General features: G+C 37.7%; 2 protein-coding genes across 2 annotated transcripts; both read right to left on the minus strand.

Annotated features, from left to right (window-relative positions):
- Positions 1–7844: 7844 nt before the first annotated feature.
- On the minus strand, positions 7845–8919 carry LOC101901371 (enhancer of split mgamma protein). Its single transcript, XM_005187127.4, has one exon. It carries the CDS (start codon positions 8822–8824, stop codon positions 8168–8170), a length of 657 nt encoding a protein of 218 aa, XP_005187184.1. The 5' UTR covers positions 8825–8919; the 3' UTR covers positions 7845–8167.
- A 10278-nt stretch (positions 8920–19197) lies between these two features.
- Positions 19198–20285, minus strand: LOC101889256 (enhancer of split mdelta protein). The gene has a single exon (XM_005187142.4). The coding sequence runs from the start codon at positions 19744–19746 to the stop codon at positions 19204–19206; it is 543 nt and encodes a 180-aa protein (XP_005187199.1). The 5' UTR covers positions 19747–20285; the 3' UTR covers positions 19198–19203.
- Positions 20286–25133: the final 4848 nt, after the last annotated feature.

Raw genomic sequence — 25133 nt, forward strand, 5'->3', positions numbered from 1 at the left:
TTCTCTTTAATTATTTATTTATTTTTGTAGTAATTAGTTTAGTCGTAATTTATCTCAATTAGACACTGGTGGCATTCTGTCCCACCAAGAGGTTTCTGCTTTCTATACCCCAAAAAAATATGGGCCTCTGTCCCATATATTTCGATTTTCTATGCCTTACAGGGACTTTCAGCTTTCGGCTCCCCATCAATCAGAGAGTCATTCTAGGCCTCATGTATTTTTCAGCAGCAAAAAAATTATATTAGCCATATCCGCCACTATATAGGCTATTATCGGAAAGTGTTGTTGACTGCAGTCCGGTCTAGTCCAAATGGAATATTTCGACCCAATTGCTGTTATAGCCCTCAAATTTCGTTCTTAGATATTTGGAGTTTTTTTTTTATCAGATTTCCAAGAAAATATCGGGGAGGTTCTTAGCAATATTGGAAAATTTATAACCTTGAGTTAATTTCGTACCTATGACAAAAATTTCAATACATTTTCAAAACCTTCTCCCACATACCTGTTTTGGTACAGTAGGTGTCAGATATTTGCCTATAAGAGCCCTTCTTTAACAATAACCTCCTTATTGCCTACATTGTCGCTTCATTTTTGTGTCCCCCACCTGATCCATTGTTCACAGGTTTGTTTTACATGGTCATTGGAAAAAAAAGGGTTCATTGATTTAAATAGTTTTCTATGTTGACACTGCTCCGTATCGAAATACACAGCAAAACGTGGCATTCATGTTTTATTATTGATGGTCACCGAAAGATTATCGAACTTGTGGAATGGTCATCATCATACGGCATGTAGGAGAAACGAAGAAAGGGGGAGGGCGTACCTTTAAATTATTGTCAACGGTAATGACTATTTCATTCCTGATAAGCGATCAGAAAAAAAGTGAATGCACCATGAATTATGGCAATGACACTTAAGGTACCCTTTTAGGATAACAGAAAGAATGATATATGAATGTAGGTGCCAAGCTATGGCAACACAGGTTTAACACTGCCAAAGCGAGATTTTTTTGGAAATTATTATGGTGCAACAATGTTGTGTATTTGCCTGCTGCGATATGGAGATAATCTAGGATAAACCGGTGAGGATGGAGTGACTTAAGTGTAGCCTACATAAACCGGAATAGTCCTTAATTTTATTCAAATAAATATGAGATATAATAATTTTATTTAGAAATTTAAGATAAAACAAAGTGACAATCCTTGAGCTTCAGATCAGATTAGATCATGTCTCACATCTTTGAGGGTTAAGGCATAAAGAAGTGAGCTATAAAAAAATCGAGTCTAAAACCCATATTTCATAAATTTTCATTATCTCTTTCGTTTCGTTTTGATCAAATTATCAGAGCAACTCAAGGCAATCAGATCTTGGATCTCCCATTACATGAGGTTAGATTTCAAAAAAGAGCAAAATGGGTCCTTTATAGCTACCCCTTTCCTTTCCCTCTTTGTTTTTGTTTTTATTGTCTCAATTTTCATATTTTGTTGGTTCTGTCATAACACTTTCTCTAATCCAAATATCCACCCTAGCGATCACATGACACCCTTCTACCATACAAGTGTAATCTAAGATTTAAGAGGGGCCAACATAATAGTGATAACCCTGAGGATAGCCAAGACTGAGAATGAAGGACAACAAACAAAGACAACAAAAACCTAAAATATAACGTAAATGTTTAGTTTAACCACTCGATTAGCGTGTAACAGAGGGAGACTAAAACAATATTAAATTTCAGTGGGTATACATGTGTGTGTGTGTAAGTGAGAGTTATATCCACATGCTAAATGTAGGCAGGAGCGTATACCAATAGGCACTTCGGGGAGCCTAACTGGCAAACTAATAATTTTCCATGTAAAATCAATTAAAAATGAAAAGAAAATGGAGGCTTTTCGAAGGAGAGAGCCATCCTGGATAGTTGGGTAGTCTTTAGTAAATGGCGTGATTTGAATTGGAGTAAATTAAGGTTATCCTCTTGTTATGCCCTCAGCCATATGACTAAAGAGATATATACACATATACATTCTGACATTGCTAAATGGACTCCAAATTTCTCTCAAAGAGACCACACATTTTGGCCATCACTTGGTGCGGCCAAAATTTACCTCATCGAAATATTCGTAACGCTTTAGAACTTAGGTCTCTTTGTACGAAGTCCGTTTATGGACATTTGGAGTCGACATTGCAATGTCCGCATGTCTGTCCGACCGTCTGTCTGTGTCTGTATGATAAAAGTCGAAAGTAGCATTCGATTCTACATTTCAATATTTTTACCAAACTTAGGTCGACTCCCGATATTGGCAATATCGGATCCACTCTTTGGATACCTCCCCACAAAATGTTGAAATTTTTGCAAAATAAATGCAAATCACATATTAAACTATGGAAGATATAATTCAATTGATATAATAATTGGTACATGGTAATATTAAGATAAGGCTTAGGTCTCGTAAGATAATGGACAATATTGGTCTAGCCCTTCAGGTACCTCCCCCACAAAAGGTCAAAATGTTGAATAACCCAAAAAGCAATTACAAGGGAAAATATAGCAGAGGTTCCGAAGCAGTTGGACTGGTCGTGTCTGGACTAAAAGGTTTGATGAAACAACTGCAACCAACTTCAGACTGCTGTCATTTCTAAGCCACTCGTCCGATTGCTGTTAAAATGATTCCAGCGACAGCTAATTATATTGTTTATGTGCATACAAAAGCATTTTGGTGAAACTTTTCCAAAAAAAAAGTTCTTCGTGATGGAGTTCTAGCGTGATAGTGTGATTTTTTTATATTTGGCTGGAAAGCCACAAGGGGCTATCGTTAGAGAACTCCAGCATTTAAATTTGAATAAATCTTTTGTGTCTCGTACCATCGCTCGTTACTGGTAGCGTAGCCCGACGTCAAGGAAGTGGATGGAAGAAAACAGCAACATCAGCAGAAATGGTTCGAAAAATAAAAATCGAAACCCGCATCGAAGTGGCCGAAAAACGACTCGTGAGCTGAACATATCGCAATATTCCATTCGGCAAATATTGAAAAATGAGCTCGGGATAAAGCCATTGAAATTCCAAAAAGTGCAATAACTTACACTGCAACAGAAAGAAAATAGACCCAAAGAGCTAGAGACTTGCTTCGCTTGGCCGAAAGTGGTGGATTGCCGAATTTGGTTTTCTCCGATGGGAAAACATTCGTTGTCCAGCAGTTTATATACAAATAAAATGATCGTGTTTACCTTTCCAAGAGGTCAGTTAAAAATGTGCACCTTCGTTTGGCCACCAGAACTCAAGCGCCGACCATGGTGATGGTGTGGTGTGGGCTGCCATAACAGCCGATGGTCGCTCTTCGCTCGTATTAATCGACCGTGGCATCAGAATAAATGCCGATTATATTCGCGAAAAAATTCTGCGGGGTGTATTAAAGCCTTGGGCACGAAAACATTTTGGCCGCAGACCTTGGACATCCCAACAGGACTCAGCACCATCGCACTCAGAACGCGCCACTCAAGAATGGTTACAAAATGAGGTTCCTCGCTTCATTCCCGGCCATGGTGATGTTATGAGCCGCCATAACAGCCGATGGTCGCTCTCCGCTTGTATTAATTGACCGTGGCATCGGAATAAATGCCGAATATTATCTCGAAAATATTCTGGAGGGTGTATTAAAGCCTTGGGCACGCAAACACCCAAAAATCTCCAGGTACCAATCCATTTGACTATTGTGTCTGGAGTATTTTGGAAAGCAAGGTTGGCACTAAAAAATACCAAAGTGTCGATCACTTCAAGCAAGCGCTTCGCCGGGAATGGGCCAAAATACCGCAGAGCAACATTCGGACAGCGTATGTCGGTTTCATTGGCCGTTTGAAGGCCATAATTCGTGCCAAAGGTGGCCAATTCGAACAAATCTAAACTTATTCTAAACTTTGATGCTAGTTCCGACATTTTTTGCCTTAATTCAATAATATTAAAAAAAATTAAAAATTATGGCGATTGACTTTGTTGGAGTTTTTTAGCTCACCCTGTATCTCCCTAATTTCTTAATTTTGCTGGTCACCCCTCGGAAATTGCGTTTTATCCACGTCCTTTCCTGAAAGAGAGGGGTCTCTAAATGGCATCTAATTCTTAGGGCCCTGTAACTTTCTTTTACCTTTGCTATTTTGTCTCTCCTACATTATCACCACCCTCAGCCGACATTTACGACCCACGTCCCTGTCAAAAAGGTATCATTGTTCGTTTTGGAACGAAATCAAAACTCCAGCTAAAATCGATTACGTTGTTGTTGTTGTTGTTATCTCACGAAGGGACAAAAGAACGGGGTGATTATCTCTTCAATGGATCAATCATTGATTACGTAGTTTGGCCGTAGCAAGCGTAATTTGAAGGGACTTAAAATGACCCAAGGAGTGTGGTAGGCCATCTCCTACCATCTTACCAGAGCACCCCCTATGGACCGACGAAGAAGAAGAAGAAGGCGAGACAAGGAGAAGGGAAACAACAACAACAATGAAGAAGTCGTCGCCACACAATAAACACAGATTAGATACGCCGCTGCCGAAAGAATGATGCCACTGCCGTTGAAGATCTTATCAAAGGGTGGTTGTTGTTGTTACTCGAAATTTTCTTATTTCCTTTTAGGGATAAATGGAACATTTTGAAAGAATATTGTCTCGGGGTGCGTGTGTGTGTGTTTTCATTTTTTGTTCTTGTTTTAGGTAACCATTATTTTTCTCGTCTTGTGATTGAAACAATTACCGATCAATTGTCAGGCTTAGATTCCAACTCTCTCTTTCACTCTCTCTTAGACTATGGTTACCAGAGACCGAACGAGAGTCTTCGGTGTGTGTGAGTCTCTGTTTTTTGATTTTTTAGAACACGTGTTCACAACCCAATGGACAGGATTTTAATTTCACAAAATCTCTGTGCTATGTGAGTTGTTGTTTTTAATTCTTTTCAAGGGACCTTTGCTTTTTTCTTTCTTTCTTCTGTACGTGTCGTTGGTTTGAAAAGAAGCATGAATTGGGCAACAAAAGAAATTGAATTGAAATCGGGGGCAACATGAAATTAATCACCATGAAAATTTGAAAATTCTGGGTTTAGAATTTTCTTTCGAAAAATAAAGAAAACAATGGACAATGATGACGCGAGGAAAAAAGGATAATTTGGTCAAAGAAATGGCCCCTATATGACATGGCATAAAATTGAGTAGGATTTGTTTATTTTTTTGATTTTAGATTTTTTTCTAAAAATTCAAAATTTTGTAGTTGTTAATTTCTTATCTAAAAATGACATTTGTGGACTTGGCATACGTTCGAACTATATTTTTAATTCCCAAATATTTCTTGTATTTTCCCTCGGTTTTCATATTAATTTTTATATCCTTAGGCTACACACAGGCTACAAAGGGTGTATATCATTTGATACGGCTAAAACGTGCCTCATTAAAATAACAATTTAAAACCCTAGGACTACTTGGACGAAATCCGTTTCAGGACATTTGGAGTCGATCTACGTATGTCCGTCCGTCTTTCTTCTTGACTGGCCGGTGCACACGATAACCCTTGAAGAGAGTATCCGATTTGATCCAAACTTGGTGTATCGTAATATTATTATCAAACTTAGATGGAGTTTGGAGATGGGCAATATCGATCCACTCCTTCTGGTATCTCTCACACAAAAGGTGAAAATTTTTACAGAAAATAATTTACAGCATAGAACAAGAAAGCATTATCCAATTTAGTGCAAACTTTGCAAATTCCAATATTTGTATCAGTTGCGTAAGTCAGATGCCAAAGTGGACAGTATCGGCCAACTCAGTTAAATACTTCGCCCACAAAGAGTTAACATTTTGAACAATTATAACTTTCAAAAATTCTGAAATAAGGGTCCGATTGTCTTCAACTTTCGCACATCTCAATATTTCTACCTATATAAGGTCTAGTATGAAGAATTTATATAACGGACCTGGTGGAGGAGTTAACATTTTAAAAAAATAACCAAAATTCTTACAAAATACGAAATAAGCATTCGAGCACTTTAAAACACGGCACATCACAATATTTCTGCTAACATAAGATATGGTATGAAGATCGAATATATCGGCTCAGTCCTGCTTGTACCCCCACAACGGGTCAAATTTTTTGAATAGTTTTAGCTGCCTAAAAATGCGAAATAAGCTTCAGATTCTCCTCAAATTTCACACTCACCAATATTTTATTTATACAAGCTCTGGTGTGAGGATGAGATGTATAAGTCCACCCGGTCCACTTGTTCTAGTACCTCCCCCACAAAGGGGTCAAAATTTTGAATAATCAAAATGCTCCTAAAATGCCAAGTAAGCATCCGATTACATTCATACTCGGTATATCTTAATATTTCTATGAACTCAAAATCTGGTGTGAAGATAGAATATATTGGACCACTCCTTCTGGTACCTCCCCCACAAAGGGAGTCAAAATTTTGAATAACCAAAAATGCTCATAAAATTCGAAATAAGCGTCTGATCACTTTCAAATCCAGCACATCCCAATATTTCTTCCAACACAAGATCTGGTGTGAGAATGGTACATATTGGTTCAATCCTGCTGGTACCTCCCCCATAAAAGAGTCAAAATTTTGAATAACCAAAATGCCAATAAAATACGAGATAAGCATCCGATTACTTTCAAACTCGGCACATTCCAATATTTCTTCCAACACAAGATCTGGTGCGAACATGGTAGATATTAACCCAACCCTTCTGGTACCTCCCCCACAAAGGGTCAACATTTTTGAATAATTATAACTCCCATAAAATGGGAAAAAGTCATCCGATTCTCTTCAAATTTCACACACCCCAATATTTCTTCCAACTCAAGATCTGCTGCGAGGGCGGGACATATTGGCATACACCTTCTGGTACCTCCCCACAAAGGGGTCAAAATTTTGAATAACAAAAATGCTCATAAAATGTGAAATAAGCGTCCGATCACTTTCAAACCGGGCACATCCCAATATTTCTTCCAACACAAAATCTGGTGTGAACATGTTAGATATTGGTCTAATCCTTCTGATACCTCCCCCATAAAGGGGTCAAAATTTTGAATAATTATAATTCTCACATAACGCGAAAAAACGCTTCCGATTATCTTCAAATTTCAAACATAACAATACTTCTTCCAACACAAGATCTGGTGTAAGGGCGGGATATATCGGTTCATCCCTTCTGGTACCTCCCCCCACAAAGAGGTCAAAATTTGGAATAACCATGAAGACAACAAAAAGCGAAATAAGCTTCTGATTATTGTTATACTCGGTATATCTCAATATTTCTATCACCACAAGATCAGGTGTGAAGATGGTGCATATCGGTCCAACCCTTCTGGCACCTATCTCACAAAGGGTCAAAGTTTTTAAAAAAATTTAACTCTCCTAAAATGCGAAATAAATATCCGATTACTTTCATACTGGGTTTATCCTAATGTGTTTACTTACAGAAGATCTGGTGTAAAGATGATAGATGTCGGATTACTCCTTCTGGTACATCCTCCACAACGGATCACAATTTTCAATATTTATATCTCTCATAACTTGTGGGAGAGTTTATTCTTTTCCTTTTTATTTTTTCTCTCAACTGGAGATCTGGTGTCAATCTTCTTGTACCATCCTGAAATATGACCCCTGACCCGTTTAAAATTTTAAAATTTTTTTTTATACACAATTTTTAATATTTTCCCCATTTCCTCCCCGAATAATCATTACAATAAAACATTTTTTTTTTTCAAAATTTTCTTTTCAATATTTGTTTTTGTTATTTTGCTTTTTAAATAATGTTTTTTTTTTCCTTACAAAACTAAATAAATTAACAATGATTGTGTGTATGTATGTGAGTGTAAGTAAGATGTGTATATGTGTGTGTGTGTGGAATTGGAAGGCTTTACTAAACTCTATCACAAGTTGGATTAAACTAAAGTTAAACAATAATAATAAAAATAATAATTAAATCTAGTGGCTAATGATCAATGGCTTCTCTCCATTTTCTCTCGATCTCTTTTCCTCTCAGTGTTTGTTTGTTTAAAGCTTTTTTGTTGGTTGTGTTGTTTGGGTGGGTTGATTGATGTCAGGAACCTGTTGGCGGTTGCAAAACATTGTGGAAGACTTGGTTTGGTGGGTGGTTGGCTATTTGGCCATGGTTTGTTGTTTTGTTTACCAAGGACGCCATACATTTTCCTCATCCTCTTCATCAACATCGACATCAATGCTGGTCACATCAATGGCCGGTGTACTGGGACAGGTGGTCAGCAGCGAGTTGGATTGCTTCTCACTGCCCACACTTGAGTTGGGACTGCTGCTGTAACTGGACACAGGTGAAATGGGCACGGTATATTGACCCTTGAAGCTGGGGGCGCCAATTTGCACGGAGAGCGGGGTACTTAAAGGCAGCGATGGCTTAACTGGTGGCTGTAGCTGATTCAGGCGCTGGCCTAAATGTGTCATCAGTTGAGTGCCCAGACTGACATTGACACCCGGCAGCTCGGACAGGGAACGTGACACCTCATTGACGGCATGAATGTAACCGGAACGGAAGCCCTCCGATTGGGACATGGTATTGCTGGCTCCACTGGAGGCCTTGGCCAAACGTTGTTGTTTCATTTTTTGCAAATGGGTTACGGTCAGCTCCAAAATATCGGCCTTTTCCAAACGGGTTACATGTTCACCCTCCGACTCCAAAGTGGCCACCATTAAATCCTTCAGCTCATCCAGGCATTTGTTGATGCGGGCACGGCGTTTACGTTCCAACATGGGTTTCATTACTTTGCGGTATTGATAGGTTTTTGACATTTCCGACATTTGAACAGACATTTTGTGTGAGTTGTGTGTGTTTGTTTTTTTTGGGTTTAACGAAGCAAAAAACTAAGCTGTTGTCGCTTGAAGAGCGCAAGACGTTGTGTGTGTCTTGCCTCACATTCGGCTGGCTTAAATACTGCCACGCTCTGGCCGAGCTCTCAAAACACCCCTATCTTGGAAGCACCAAAGGAATGTGTTCTCTCTCTCTCTCCGTTTCTTTGAAAATACCTCCACAGAACAATGAGAGTGTGCTGGCGATCGGCCAAGAAACAACCCCCATGGCAAGCTGGAGGCCCAAGCCAAGCCAGGCATGTGTCTTGGCATTTCTTATTGTGTTCCTTGACGAAGTTCTCTCCCTCTCTTTTTCTCTGTCTCCCTTTGGCTTGTCTGATAATGGTGGTGGTGGTGGCTGGTGCTGGCAAATGCACCCTTATTGTTGTTTGTGTTTATTGTTTACCTTTAAGGAAGTAAAATTAATGCAAAGGCATGTCATGCCAGTCCGACAGCCAGCCAGGACCTTTTTACCAACCGTGGGAAACACTTTCATTCCCACATTCTCACGCGAGTTTCATTTGCTCACCTGGCCACAAGCAGCCAAGAAATCCTGGGCCATTGTTTCAAAAGCCTGGGAATATTTTTTCTGCTCCTTCGAGCAATCTCAACGCTGAATAGAAAAATAACAGCTGTCGTTTTTTTTTGTTTTCCACACAAAACTACAACAACAAGAACTGCATCGGAATCTAATTGTTTCCTGCTTTCTTCTTCTCAGACATTAAATGCAATGGCATTTTGGGCGAGCGTCATCCCTCAGCCCATGGAGCTGGAGCAAGCTAACAAATGCGCGTGTCTTCCCAGGGTGTCCTTGTTTAGCTGCTGGCCTGCACTTGTCCTACCATCGTGAGATCCTTTCCTACTTTGATTATGGGATCGTGGGGTGTTCGTATGCTATGTTGCTGGGAAAAGCTTGTACTCGTGTCTTGCGTATGCCCAGCATGGCCTATGCTGGGTTATTGGGTGCCACCAAGAATAACCTATGATGTAAGTAGCGCACGTTCTTGACCTAAGGTCTTCGGAAGGCCTTTGCCAAAAATTCAATGTGTAATGGGAGAGATGAGATGGGTGTTGTAAAATATTTGTAATTTGGAGTGAGATTATGCCGAACTTGTGCCACTAAGGCAAAGGCGTTGCTTAACCTACAGTTATACGAATTTCCGCTGTCCTGTCAAATATAAAAAAGTTTAAATAATTATAGGGAAAGTTCAACAGATTCTGAAAGTATAGCTAAAAATAGGAGACACAAGTTTTCATTATTGAAATTGATTTTTTTTTTTGAAATTTTTGGGTTACGATTTCCTACAATCCTGCTATATTCGGCGTTTAGTGTCTTAAACAACATTACTGGTAAAAATATATAACCGTCAAACGTGCGGAATTTTTAGTCCTTTGATCCAAAGCGGTATTTTTGGTCCATTTTTTAAATATGGTTAAAAACTTGTTTAAACGATATCCTAGAAAAACAAAATATTCTACAAAATTATTTGTCATAAAATTCTACTATGGGTCCTAGAAGACATCAAAAGTCCAAGTCGTACCTAAAAGCCAGATCCCTTAACATTAAAAAGCACACTTTGGCGTTAAAACCGCGAATCCATACTTAATGTGAATTTATGCAAAAATGTCCTACAAAAACATCATCCTAGAAGGATAATGTTAAAGACAAACATATTCCTCACCAAATTTCGCCATAAGCCACCAAAGAACTGAAATCTCTATTTCAAATATATATCTAGAAAATATTGTATCAAAAGTTTTTTCTAATTATACCCTCAGTCATATGTCTATGGTCTCTTTGTGCCGTTTTAGGAATTTGGAGTTGATCTAGCGATGTCCGTCCGTTGGTCTGTCAGACTGGCTGGTACGCACGATAACTCTATAAGGGAGTATACGATTTGATCCAAACTTGGTACATCATAATATTATTGTCAAACTTAGATCGAGTTCGGAGATGGGCAATATCGGTTCACACCTTCTGGTACCTCCCCCACAAAATGTCAACATTTTCAAAGAAAATGTGTTACAGTACAGAAAAAGAAAGGATTATCCAATATTGCTCTAACTTTCCAAATCCTAATATTTGTGCTAGTGCTAGGTCAGGTACGAAAATGGACAGTATTGGTTCACTCCATCAAGTACCTCCCCCCCAAATTGTCAAAATTTTGAATAACTATAACTCTTATAAAATGTGATATAAAAATCCGATTGTCTTAAAATTTTACACATGCCAATATTTTTATAAACCCAAGGTCTGGCGTGAAGATGGAATATATCGGTACACTCCTTCACACGAAGGGTTAAAATTTTGATACCCTTGAAGCTCATACAACGCGAAATCAACATCCGCTTAAATTCAGACTTGGCACATCTCAACATTTCTATTAAAACTAGATACGTTATAAATATCCTAGAGATCGGATCATTCCTTCTGGTATCGCTCCTGCACAGGGTCACCATTCTGAATAACCAAAATGATCATAAAATCCGAAATAAGCATCATGTTCTCTTCATATTTCACACATCCCATTATTTCTACTAACACAAGATCTGTTGTGAAGATGGGATATATCGGTTCACTCCTTCTGGCTGCTTCCCCACAAAGGATCCAAATTTTGAGTCTCCATGAAGCCCATAAAGCGGAAAATTAAATCCTATTCCATTCAGACTTGACACATCTCAATATTCCAATATTATTTATTTTTCTCAACTCAAGATTTATTATAAAGATGGTAGAGATCGGACCTTTTCTTTTGGTACCTCCCCCACAAAAGGTTCAAGTTAAAAAAAACGAAATTAGCATCCAACTCTCTTTAAACTTCACGTATCCAAATATTTTTGCTAACGCAAGATCTGTTGTGAGTATAATGTATATCTGCGAAGCCCTTCTGGTACTTCACCCACAAAGAGTCACAATTTTCAATTTTTTATCTGTCATAACTTCCGCAACAAGTCAACGATTCTAACATTGCCTGAGGGTATACATCTGTCAATATCAAATTTCAGGATTCAAGTTCCACCCATTCACTTAATGGGAAATTTAGTACCACTTGGTACTTTTCGAATACTCATAGTACGCATTCCCGAAACCAATCCCATCTCTCCATCCTAAACAAAAACAGTGTCTTCGATGCAAACTTTTCGATATCTATCACTATCCCAACATAGCTACGTTTATAGCAGGCTTCTTAAAAACCACCTACTTCTCTCAACTGCAGACATTAAAAATGACATTCTTTGCAAGTTTCAGGATTTCAGCTCTATTCCTTCATCCAATACCAAGTTTAGTAGCATTTAGTTATTTTCATACAGTTAAAGTACCCAGTTTTAGAACTCCTCTCCATATCTCAAACTCAAATAACCACTCTTATTTAAATATCAAATTTCAAAATTTGTTCTTTTCTTTCAATTCCAAATTTAGTACTTTTCTTACAATTATAGTACACATTTCCGAAAAAACCTCCATATCTCAATCCCAGATACCAACATATACCAATATCAAATTTCGGAATTCCAGCTCTATCCCTTCATCCAATATCTAATTTAGTACCAATTAGTACTTTTCGACCAATTATAGTACACATTTCCAAAACCACCTCCATATCTTAACCACGGACACCAACTCAGAGTTTAATATCAAATTTGAGTATACCAGTCCTATTCCTTCACCCAATACCAAATTTAGTACAATTTAGTAATTTTTCGTACAATTATAGTACACATTTCCGATAACACCACCATATCTTAATCCTAGATACCCACAGAGACCTACATATCAAATTACGGAATTGCAGCTTTATCCCTTTACCCAATATCTAATTATGTTTCAATTAGTACTTTTCAAACAAATATAGTACACATTTAGAAAACCACCTCCATATCCTAACCACAGACACTAACTTAGAGCTCAATATCAATTTTGACAATTCCAGTCCTATTCCTTCACCCAATACCAAATTTAGTACTAATAAGTACTTTTCGTACAAAATTTGTTACACATTTCCAAAAACACCTCCATATTCCAATTCCAGATACCCAGAGAGACCTAAATATCAAATTTCGGGATTCCAGCTCAATCCCCAATACTAAATTTAGTACTAATAAGTACTTTTCGTACAATTTTGTGACACATTTCCAAACCACCTCCATATCGCAATTCCAGATACCCAGAGAGACCTAAATTTCAAATTTCGGGATTCCAGCTCATTAGTACAATTATAGTACAAATTTCCGAAGTCACCTCCTTATGTCCAGGCTAATCGACTCTAATACCAAACTTCAGATTCCAGGTACTATATGTGTAACCGATTCCAAATTGTAGAATAGAATTGTAGTATAGAAGAGAACTAAATAGTACGATACTTGTTACTATTTACTTCTCTTGGTGGCTTTGTTGTACACATTTCCAAAACCACATCTTTTCAACAAATCTACCACCAACAGGGTCCTCAATACAAAATTTAAAATTGAAGCTTCATCCGTTCACCCTAAACCAAGCTGGTCCAAATTTAGTACTATTTAGTACAGTTCGCCCACTTAGTACACATTTCCAAAACCACCTTCATATATCGAACTTATTTTCCAACCCAGAGTCTCTGACCCAATTTCAAAGTTTTTAACTCTATCCGTATTACCATTTTAGAAGTTTAGTACCATTTGTGAATTTTTCACAACCGTAAAAGTTCGAATTTCCAAAAATTCTTTGATATCTGTACTCCTTCAGTGACTTCCATTCTAAATTTCAAAATTGTAGCTCATTTCGTTTGTTCAATATGAAGTGTTCAATTTTCAGTATTTTTCGTACCTTTTTAGTACGATTTTCTTAAAACCCTGCCTTATTACACGCCTAAGCACTAAGACTGGCCCTCGTGCAAAATTTCAAAATTCTTTCTTATGCCGTTTCGTCTGGACGTTGATTTGAGGTCAGTCAGTCATTTATTTCAATACTCTTTAAAAAATCGCGAATTTGTTTCGCAAGTTATGAGAGATGTAAGCATTGATAAATTGTTACCCTTTGTGGGGGGAGTACCAGAAGGAGTGTTCTGCTATATTCCATTTTCACACCTGATCTTGTGTTAATAGAAACATTCAGATATGGACTCTGATTTCACATATTAAAAGAATCATAATTATTCGAAATTTTGATTCTTTATGGGAGAGGTACCACTCCATCAAGTACCAATATTTTCCGTTTTTGCACCTGACCTAGCACTGATAAAAAACCTTTCCTATTCAATAAGGAAAGAACTGCACTTGATTTTTGTTCATGCTCTACAATTTTCAATATTCACAAATATGAGTACATTTTTCTCTGGGTTGATTAGGTTTTAAGCGATGCAATTTGTATCACACAATTGCCAAACTACGAACCTGTTCAACTGTACCCCAATTAACCATTTTCAAATAATTCCGTTACCTATATAAAAACAATCTGTTCAAGTAAAGTGATTCGCCAGATGCATTGTCAAGTGTTGCCTCCTTTGGACACCTGACTTTAAATTGTCCTGCACTTCGAGAACTACAAATCAAATTGTCCTTTCATTCCCTTCCCTTTTGTTTTTAGCACTCCGGCAATATTGCCAAGTCGTTGGCACTGCGTTTCTTTTGTTTGCAATGTCCTATTGTCTCTCGCGCTGGCTGGCCATTGTGCCAAGTGCAATGTCACATCATTGATTTTACTATTGTTCTGCAACGCTACAGCGCTGCATTTGCAACAGACAATACACTTGTTCGAAAGTGTCACAACTAGTCGCTGGAAGGACTATCGAATCGGGGCTATTGTAATTTGAAATTGATTTTAAATTTGGCTATTTGCGGAGATTTGAAGTTCGGAGTAAATAAAAGAAAAGCGAAATAAGAATAGCTAAATACAATGGAGATTCTTTTGTTTTTTATATTAAACTATTATAGATGTTTTCGAGAGATCAGGTGGGTGGCAATAATGTACTAAAGGACTGTTTTTTTTACTGAATTTAAAAACAAAAAAAGGGAATATTTTTAACAAAAAAAATCCTCTAAAACAAACGAGAATACCTACATTCGACACTTTGTAGGTCTTTTATAGTTAAAACACCTTTCCAATGACTTTAAAATTAGAAGGCGTTCCAAATCTAATTTTTGAAGTACTCCAAAGTCAGAAGACCCTTATGGGGTTCCCTCTAGCTAGAGGGCCTTTAAAAGTATATTCGACGATTATAGATAGAAGACATACAAAATTCTGCAATGGCTTGTTTATGAAAGGTCTTCTATTTAGACATTTAAAAGGTCTCCAAACAAGAGAAGACCTATTAAAAATCTCTACCGTGTTACAAAAGACTTTTGAAAGTTTTCCAGTTATAGTTATAGTTTTTAGATTACCACCTAACTAAATTAACGTTCCAAAGGGTTTTTACTTTTTTTGGGGGAACGGATCCGGGTGGATATGTGTTTTTTATTAGCTTTCAAATGATATATATGTTATCCATATCAGTTTGGGCCCGGTTTTTCGGGTCAAATATCTGGGCATTCGTGTTCGCCCCACAAGAAAAACGTACTTTCCCGGAATCAGATACCTACCTCCGGAAAAATCCAAAAAATCGAGAGTTTTTACTAAACTAGAGTGAAGACAAGGCCTTATAGCTGTAGAAGAACTCTTTTTCTAGCCAAAGACGGTGTTCTTAGATGTTGTACATATGGAAGGCTTTGGTAGGTCGTCTAGTTATCTAGTTAATACACATTTCAAAGGTCTGCAAAAGGTTTTCGTTCTATAGAAGATCTGGAGAATTAAATCTATGTATAAACGCCTTTCTGCCTACAGCAGGTCTTACAACTACATACGTCCTGTTGAAGATGAAGTTGTATTTAAAACCTTTAGTTTATCTCCTATCTAAAGAAAATCTGTAGAAAGAAAGTCTTATATCTTATGAAGCCTTATATTTGGTTTTCCATCCATAACATGGCTGCAAAAAGCTTTCTAACCAATGTGAAAGATCTTCTATGAACGGAAGTGTTGTAGATCGTCATTCATTAAAAAAGAACTGAAGAAATTTTTCTAGAAGACATATTGACGATCCTCTTTTTTTTTAATCTATAGAAAACTTGTTGAACCTTTGACATAAATCGATCCATAGTAAGGGTTTTATCTATAGAAGACTTGAAGAAAATATTCAATCTACTAAAAATCTTCTAGTAGGCTTGTAGAAGGTCAATAGGTGAATAAAGTAGCTAAAATCATCAAAATACCGAATAGAGCGGGTACTATTATATGGGAGCTATACTAAAACGTGGACCTGCACAGACAATTTTCTGCAGTATCCATTACAAACTTTAAATACCAAATTTGAAACAATCCCGCTGAATAATGTCGCTAAAATCATCAAAATTCCAAAGATCGTCCCATTTTCAAAGTCCTGCAGACATAATATACATTTGAGTAAAATTTTATAAACCTCCTTTTTTTCGTTCGGAAGCTAGAGTAATTTCCACAGACGGACAGGCGGACGGGCATCTCTAAATCGACCTGGAATTTAATGCTGATCATATGCAATGGCCGAAAAATGACTCGTGAGCTGAACATATCGCAATAATCCATTCGGCAAATATTGAAACATGAGCTGGGGGTAAAGCCATTGAAATTCCAAAAAGTGCAAGAACTTACACTGCAACAGGAAAAAATAGACTCAAAAGAGCTAAAGAGTTGCTTCGCTTGGCCGAAAGTGGTGAACTGGCGACTTTGGTTTTCTCCTGATGAGAAAACATTCGTTGTCCAGCAAACAAAATTATCGTGTTTACTTGCCAAAGAGGTCAGTTGAAAATGTGCACCTTCGGTTGGCCACCATAACTCAAGCGCCAGCCTTGGTGATGGTGTGGCCCGCCATAACGGCGGATGGTCAGTCTACGCTCGTATTAATCGACCGTGGCATGAGAATAAATGCCGAATATTATCGCCAACAAATATTCTGGAGGGTGTATTAAAGTCTAGGACACGCAAATATTTTGGCCGCAGACCTTGGAAATTCCAACAGGACTCAGCACGCGTCACCCATGAATGGTTACAAAATGAACTTCCTCGCTTCATTTCCAGCGCATAAAGGCCACCAAAATCTCCAGATACCAATCCGTTGGACTATTGTGTATGGAGTATTTTGGAAAGCAAGGCTGACACTAAAAATACCAAAGTGTCGATCACCTCAAGCAAGTGCTTAGCCGGGAATGGGTCAAAATACCGCAAAGCAACATTCGGACAGCGTGTGACGGTTCCATTGGCCGTTTGAAGGCCATAATTCGTGCCAAAGGTAACAAATTCGAACAAATCTAAACTTATTCTAAAATTTGGTGCTATTTCCGACATTTTGTTGCTTTCATTCCATAAAATTTAAAAAAAATGTAAAAATTATGGCGTTTGACTTTGTTGCAGTTTTTTTTATCTCACCCTGTAAATGTTCGATTTCCCTTAAATTTTGCACGTAGCAATATTTTTATGCGTATTAAATGAAGTGGAATATTTCGGCCCGCTATATCTGGTACCCCACGCATATTTCCACATTTTCCAAAAATTTGCACATATCTCATATAAAGTATAGGAAGTAGTCAATATAGTCCAAATATGGCACGTTGTAATATTTTTGTCAGTCTTAGGTCAAATACGAATTGGTCAATATTGGCCAACTGCTTCGGAACTTCCCCCATAAAGGGTCAAGAGATGGAATAATCATAACTCAAGGCTGGGGGTATACATCTGTCGGCAAAACTGACTGATACTATTTTACTTGTTATACCCTCCACCATACTATGGAGGGTATATTAGGCAAGTTAACTTCGTAAATGGGCAATGTAGGTCCACGTTTTCATATAGCCCCCATATAACGGTACCTCCCGATATTCGGTATTTTTATGATTTTAGCTACATTATTCACCGGAATCGTTTCAAATTACTTATTTAGAGTTCGAAATGAGAACTACAGTCTGTGACGGAAAATTGTCTATGGAGGTCCTGGTCTTCGTATAGGCCCCATATACCTCCCTATGTTCGGTATTTTGACGAGTTTAGGTACAACACCCATCGAAATTGTTTGAGATGTCGTACTTTAAGTTCGTAAAGGATGCTACAGCCTATGACAGAATATTATCTATACTGGTCCAGGTCTTCGCACAGCTCCGATACAACGGTACCTCCCTATATTTTGATGATTTTAGCCACATTATTCACCGTTTATTTCAAGTTTTGAATTTGAATAAGGTAATGACTTATGACAAGCAATACCTATGTAGGTCCACGTCGTATAGACCCCAATACAACGGCAATATTCGGGTTTTTTAAATTTTAAAAGAATTTTTTAAGGATTTTATTTTTTGAAAATTTCCAAATTCGTTGCAAATGGTGGAGGGTATTAAAAGTTCGGCCCGGCCGAACTTTCTGCTTTTTAACTTGTTTAAATATTTTTTTTTACTCCTTAAAGTATGCACCATATTTTATTATTTCCAATAATACAGATCCATCTGATTTGATTTGGTTTTGGGACGTTATACCCCTAAAAGTATGCACCAGTTATTGTCTTTTAATTTTTCATTACTTCAATAACATTTATATATTTTTTCTTTATTTCCATTAAAAATATTTTGAAATTTTTAGTTAGGCGACGAACGTCCTGACGGTTTTTATCAATTTTTAATATTTAACAACTCCAAAGAGTGTTGTTACTTATTTTCATTTAAATAGGTTTCACTCCTAAAAGTATGCATCATATTTGGTAATGTTCATTATTTCAAATAATTCAGATACATATGTGTTTACTTGGTTTGGGAATGTTCTAACAGGTTTCATGTTACCCACAACTGCATTTATGTGTACCCTCCTTAAAGTATGCACCACATTTTGATATACAATTTTTCATTAGTTACTTTTTCATGAAATTAAATTAATTTTTTTAAATATTTTTTTAATTTTATTTATTTTCATTTAAAAATTATTTTGGAAGATCATGTTTCACGTTATGCCTACAAACTAAGTTAAAGCTTAAACATTGTTTATATCAACTTGTCCATCAATTGGAGATCGTTAAGTTGTTGCTGTTGTACCATCAGAATTTTTGTCTTAAAAGCTATCACAGATTATCACAAAAAAATACAAAAAATTAAAAACATTTCAATTCTAAAAACTAAAAGAACACAAGGATTGTTTGTGTTTAAGGCAAATAAGTGTTAACTTGGCTTAAAATGCTAATAAAGCTTCTTAATTATGAGATATGAGACAAGGTCGGCGGTGGTGATGATGATAAATTCGTTGTTCTGTTCCTGAGCCAGTTTGGGCGCCATTATTTACTTTTTTCGCTCATTCTTCTGTGTTTCGGGACTCTTTGTTGTTTTCACCAAGGACGCCAAACATCCTCTTCCTTGAGAGCTGCCTGATGTTGCTGCAATTGCTGCTGTTGCTGTTCCATATCGGCCAAGAGCGACTGGTTCATGTTGCTGGCAAATAGTTGCTGTTTCAAATCCTTGAGTTGATAACCCAAATGTTTCATGAGCCGGGTGCCAAAATCCCGATCAATACCCGGCACCGTAGAGAAAATCTTAGACACCTCATAGGCCGCCTGGGTGTATCCTTCACGAAACTTTTCCACATTGAGGGTCTTCTTCGATCCACCGTTGTTGTGGTTACTGGAGTACAACAAAGGTTGCCTGGCCTCCTTTTGTTGATTGCGCAAATAGGATACTGTCATCTCCAGGATATCGGCCTTTTCCAATTTATTCACATGTTCTCCCTGCTCCTCCATGGTATCCACAATTAATTCCTTGAGCTCCTCCAAATAGAGATTCATGCGGGCGCGACGTTTTCTTTCCAGCAACGGTTTTGTCACTTTGCGATAATGTTGGGTTTTGGTCATAAATTTCTGTCCATCAACAGCCATGCTTTTTTTTTTGAGCGATCACGAATAACGACGAACAATGGATGGATGGATGAAACGAAAATCCAAAAAAAAATAAAACACGACAAAAAATATTGGCAAGTGTTTGCTGTACGGTAGCTGAATTGTAAATGATGTTGCCCGTAAGCTAAACGATCCTTTATGTACCATAATCAACAGCCAGCCAGCCATTAAACCACCACCACGATCTACTCTGTGGCAGAGAGTAACCTGTGTAAGTATGTGTGTGTGAACGTGCAAGTGATTTCTGGGCCGCCAAGTGCACCAAGATTCGTACACCAAGTGGTTGTTTGCCCATGCGTCAGGTTGGGTACTCGAACCACCCTTAAATCAGTTTTGGTCAAAACAAGAGCTCTCTGCACAACACTTGCTGCTGCTGCTGCCGGTAACCTGTATTTGGGAGAGCAAATTACATGTGCATGCGAGAGGTTGTGATCATTGTCTGCCCTGGGGGGACAGTTCTGTGTCTCACACCGTTCGGCTCATTGATTAATCCGAAAATAATGAATGAATGACAGAATGGCACATAAACTGCAATGTGACAAACTGTACACGGAGAAAAGTGATGTCATTATTACATGATCAGGTGGGAAGCGGTCGGGGAGAGAGTACAGTTGCAATTTTATCGGGTTTTTTAATTTCTAACTATTGAATGCTTTTTCGGTACTTCGGAATAAAAATTGGATCATCAAATTTCTTTCAAGGTCCTAATTCTGGAATATTTTTTTATATTTTATGTAACAGATATCCTGCAGGGCATCTATCTGGAGGATACTTTCTGGTAACTTCTATGTAAGAAACCAACTTTAAGTTTTTGTATATAAAAAACTGGAGGACGCCAGTCTATGGAAGGTCTCCTCGAGAAGTTATCTATACAGAAGGAGAGCTGGATACCCTTTTGCTACTGGAAACCCTCTGGAGATCTCTGTGTTCCTGTGCCTGAATTTCTGAGATTGCATTGTGAATAGATGCTTCAAAGACCTTCTATAAGCCGAAGACCTTGTGGGGATATTCTGTCTGTATAGAATCTTGTGTCGTCTGTCCAAAAAGCACTTCTGGAGATCTTTCGTTTCTAGAGAACCCCAAAGTGGTATTAAGCTGATTGAAGATCTATTTTAGCTCTTTTTAGCGATAGTATACCTCTCAGCAAAACTTTGTGAATGGGAGGCGATCTGCGTGGATACCCTTTTGTTACTGACAATCCTCTGGAGATCTCTGTGTTCTTGTGCCTGAATTTCTGAGTTTGTATTGTGTATAGATGCTCTCCAGACCTTCTATAAGCCGAAGACCTTGTGGGAATATTCTGTCTGTGTAGAATCTTCTGTGCCAAAAGCACTTCTGGAGATCTTTGGTTCTTAGAGGACCCCCAAGTGGTATTAAGCCAAATGAAGATCTTTGAATTTTCTCTGTCTAAAAGAGATCTATTTTAGTTCTTTTGGCGATAGTATACCTTCCAGCTAAATTTTGTGAATGGGAGGCGATAGATACCCTTTTGTTACTGGAAACCCTCTGGAGATCTCTGTGTTCCTGCGCTGTAATTCTGAGATTGTATTGTGAGTAGACCCTCTCGAGGCCTTCTATTTTGCCGAACATCTTCTGGGGATATTCTGTCTGTGTAGAATCTTCTGTCGTCTGTCAAAAACGCAGTTCTGACGATCTTTCGTTCTTAGAGTACCCCAAGTAGCATTTAGCCGATTGAAGACCATGTTAAGTTTTTCTGTCTAAAGAGATCTATTCCAGCTCTTTTTTAGCAAAATATTTGTGAATGGGAGACGTTCTGCATTTCCTTCGTCTACGAAAGGCTTTTTGAAGAACTTATTTTCATAATTTGTCTTTCCTTTAAGATTTACAGAAGAACTTCTTTTTAAGGAAGATCTTCGGAAAATAGGCTATCCATAGAAAACCAAAAGATCTCCGGCTTCTAGAAGGCCTTCTATTTTAAGTTTTTTGTCACCATAAGACCATTTGGAAAAAAAATTTCGAAGGTGGAAGAGTTTTGGCTTTTGACCTCAAAAACTTTCTTGGGGGTCTTTGCCCAAAGAATATGTCCTCTTTGACCTTTAAAAGAACTTCATTAAATTTTCTGTCCATCCTAATGTCTTCTTCAGTCCACAGAAGATCCTCTGAAGCTTTTCTATCTCAATAGAAGACACTTCGGGGAGAAGATTTGGAGCTATTCTGTTTCTGAAATATATTTTTTGGTGGTCCTATGTCTCAGGAAGACTTTCTTGATGTCTTATGTCGTGAAAAGACACTTTGGTGATTTTCGAGAGGTACTCTGTCTCTAGAGGACCCGCTGAGATCCTACTAAAAACAGAGAGTTTCCTGAATTATTTAGAAGACCGTGAGGATCTTCTTAATGTCTTCTGCCATCAGAACACCTGTTTTTTCCTGTTTGCAAAAGATTATCTGGCGATCTTCTGTTCATAAAAGTCCCTATGAAGGTCTCCTGTCGAAAGAGGTCCTTCTGGAGCTTTAAAGTCTCCTGGAGCTCTCCTTCCGTTTTTAATAGGCCTTTGAAGTTTTAATTTCTCTGTTGGATCTCCTGGCGGTCTTCGTCTCTATGGAAAAAATCCTTTAGGAGTATTTTATTTCTAGAAAACCTTCTGTGCATCTGCCCATTCCTGAAGGCCTTTGGCTTCTGCCAATAGAGGAATGCTTAGAGAACTGCTTTCTATAAAAACCGCATAGAATGTATTCTAAATATATATTACCCCTCCAAAAGTCTTCGTCAGACATCGCCTTTTGGTGGTAATCTGTTCATTGAGGAATTCCAGGATTTTTTATGTCTATAGGGACCTTATTGACCCTTCTGGCTAAAAAAAGATTTCCATGAGTTCTTCTGTCTATTGGGAGCCATCCCGGAAGTTTTACACGCATTGGGGGCCCTGCTGCTGTTAAAAAATCTTGTTGAGACCTTCTTGTCATTTTATGTCCTTCGGGTAGTTTTCGATCCACACAATGCCGCGGAGGTAATAATCGGTTTTCAGAAGAATTGTGTAGGTTTTCTGTCTACAGGAGATCATCAAAGAAAATTTTCCATAAAATACTTTTATAAGGGGATTTTCCTCTAGAAGACCTGTTTGGAGTCTTCTTTCTACAGTAGTCCATCGGATGATCTTCGCCTAGTAAAATATTTTTAGGTTTCTTCACAACATATTTCTAGAAGTTATCAAAATTCATTTTAGAGATCTTCTAACCGTCAAGAGAAGACTTTCGGTCACTAAAGCTTCTACGTAAGGAAGACCTTCTGAAAATATTCGCTATGTGAAAGACCTAATACAGAAATTCTGTCTATAGAAGGATTCGGTCGGCAGAAGACCATTCGAAAGATTTTTTTTTTCTTTTGGAAGCACTTTTTAAAAACTCTTCTGGGGATTTTCTGTATGCAGATCGTCTCAGGAAGATCTTCGAGAGACAACAAATTTCCTGCAGGTTTTTAATCGTCATATGATTGCTCAAGGGTCTTCTGTAGACTAATGAATTATATGTATGAGGTCCTCTAAGGAGTTTTTCAATCCAAAAGAAACCCATAGAATGGCTTATGAGAATCGTCGATCAGTAAAAGGTCTTCTGAGCATCTCAGGAAGGTCTTTTAGGGATAGCAAATGTTCTGCAGGTCTTAAATGGTCATATGATTACTCAAGGGTCTTCTGTAGACTAAAGAATTCAATGGATCTTCTAAGTAGTTTTTCGATCTAAAATAAAACCATAGAAAAACCTATGAGAATCGTTGATCAGAAGAAGGTCGTCTGAGGGTATTCTATCTTCAAACTTCTTGTTTGAGCTTTTTTATTTCTAGAAATTCTTTATGGTATATGTTATCCTGAAGATGCATTAAGGGAGATCCTTTATGTCTTTTGTTGGTTTAACCATTTATTTATCGAAGATCTTTAGGAGTTCATGTTTTTCGAGGGCGACCTTTGGAAAGCCTTTCGATGACTCGAAGGCTAATGACGGCACAGAGTGAGCACATCCGACTTGCTCGAATCTCCATGCCAGTAAACAATCAAAAACTGAAGAAAAAACCAGTAAAGAAAGTCTTAAAGTCGGGCGGGGCCGACTTTTATGATACCCTACACCACTTTGCTAATTAAGTAGAGCTCCACATAACAATTAAAAGTTTTTATGGGAGAATTCAATCATACACCCTATGATTATAATTATAATTTAAAGTTCAAAGGACTAAATATGCCGAAGCATTTGTATCTTTGAAATTCGGAATTGTATTGCCCATTTGGTGCACAATTAATTTGAAATCGGATAAAGATATATATGGGAGCTATATCCAAATCTGAACCGATCTCGATAAAATTTGGCAAAGATATTTCTGAGCTGTATTTGATATTTTTCCCTGAATATCTTTGTTACGGAGTGCATATTACGGTTGTGGGTAACAAATATAACAAATCGGATGAATAATATATATGGAAGCTATAGCTATATCTGAACCGATCTTCACCAAATTTGACATACTAGCTTCTAGACTCAATTCGGTCGTAAGTGCCAAATTCCATATTAGACGTTTGGTGCACAATAAAAAGTAAATCGGACGAAGTTATATATGGGAGCTATATCCAAATCTGAACCGATTTCGATCAAATTTGGCATACATATTTTCAGGCCTAATTTGGGTGCATATGCAAAATTCCATAAAATTCGGGCTGATATTACACGTTTGGTGCACAATAAAAGTCAAATCGGACGAAGATATATATGGGAGCTATATCTAAATTTTGACCGATTATCTCCAATTTCAATAGGGTTCGTCCTTGGGCCAAACAAAAGGCCTTTGCAAAATTTCATCTGGATCGGGCAATAAATGCGACCTGTACTTTGTTTACAAAAATACATGGACAGACGGACAGACGGACGGACGGACAGACGGACGGACGGACATGCATAAATCGACTCAGAATGTGATTCTATGCAGATCATCAAAAGGAACTATGGGTCTATCTCGTTTCCTTTTGCCTGTTACAAACAAATGCACAATGACATAATACCCTGACCACCTTGTGGTGTAGGGTATAACAAAGAGAGGACATATAAAAAGAAAGAGAATTGATTATTTTCTCTAAGTGTAGTTATATTTTGTACCAACTGTTATGAAATATTGCAAACGGTTTGAGTCGAATAAGCTGAACCCTAAAGCACTTCGGACTTGGTAGGATATGAATGTAAAGGAATTCTTGAATGTGGGTTCAAAAGACCGACTTTATTGCAAATTTAAGTTGTCTAAGTGCAAAATCCCATTACCAAATAATGGGTTGGTTAAGTACATTTTGGTCCCGGTTGCTGCTCACAAAACAGAATTCTAATCCCTTACATGGTAATCATAGTAAGTACTTACCGAACTATCACCAAGA

Source organism: Musca domestica, unplaced genomic scaffold (assembly GCF_030504385.1).
Source record: "Musca domestica strain aabys unplaced genomic scaffold, Musca_domestica.polishedcontigs.V.1.1 201, whole genome shotgun sequence".
In the NCBI taxonomy this organism is placed as follows: domain Eukaryota; kingdom Metazoa; phylum Arthropoda; class Insecta; order Diptera; family Muscidae; genus Musca; species Musca domestica.

Bases quoted from the DNA above. Each gene is read 5' to 3' on its own strand.
- LOC101901371 (XM_005187127.4), bottom strand. From the start codon at position 8,824: ATGTCTGTTCAAATGTCGGAAATGTCAAAAACCTATCAATACCGCAAA.
- LOC101889256 (XM_005187142.4), bottom strand. From the start codon at position 19,746: ATGGCTGTTGATGGACAGAAATTTATGACCAAAACCCAACATTATCGC.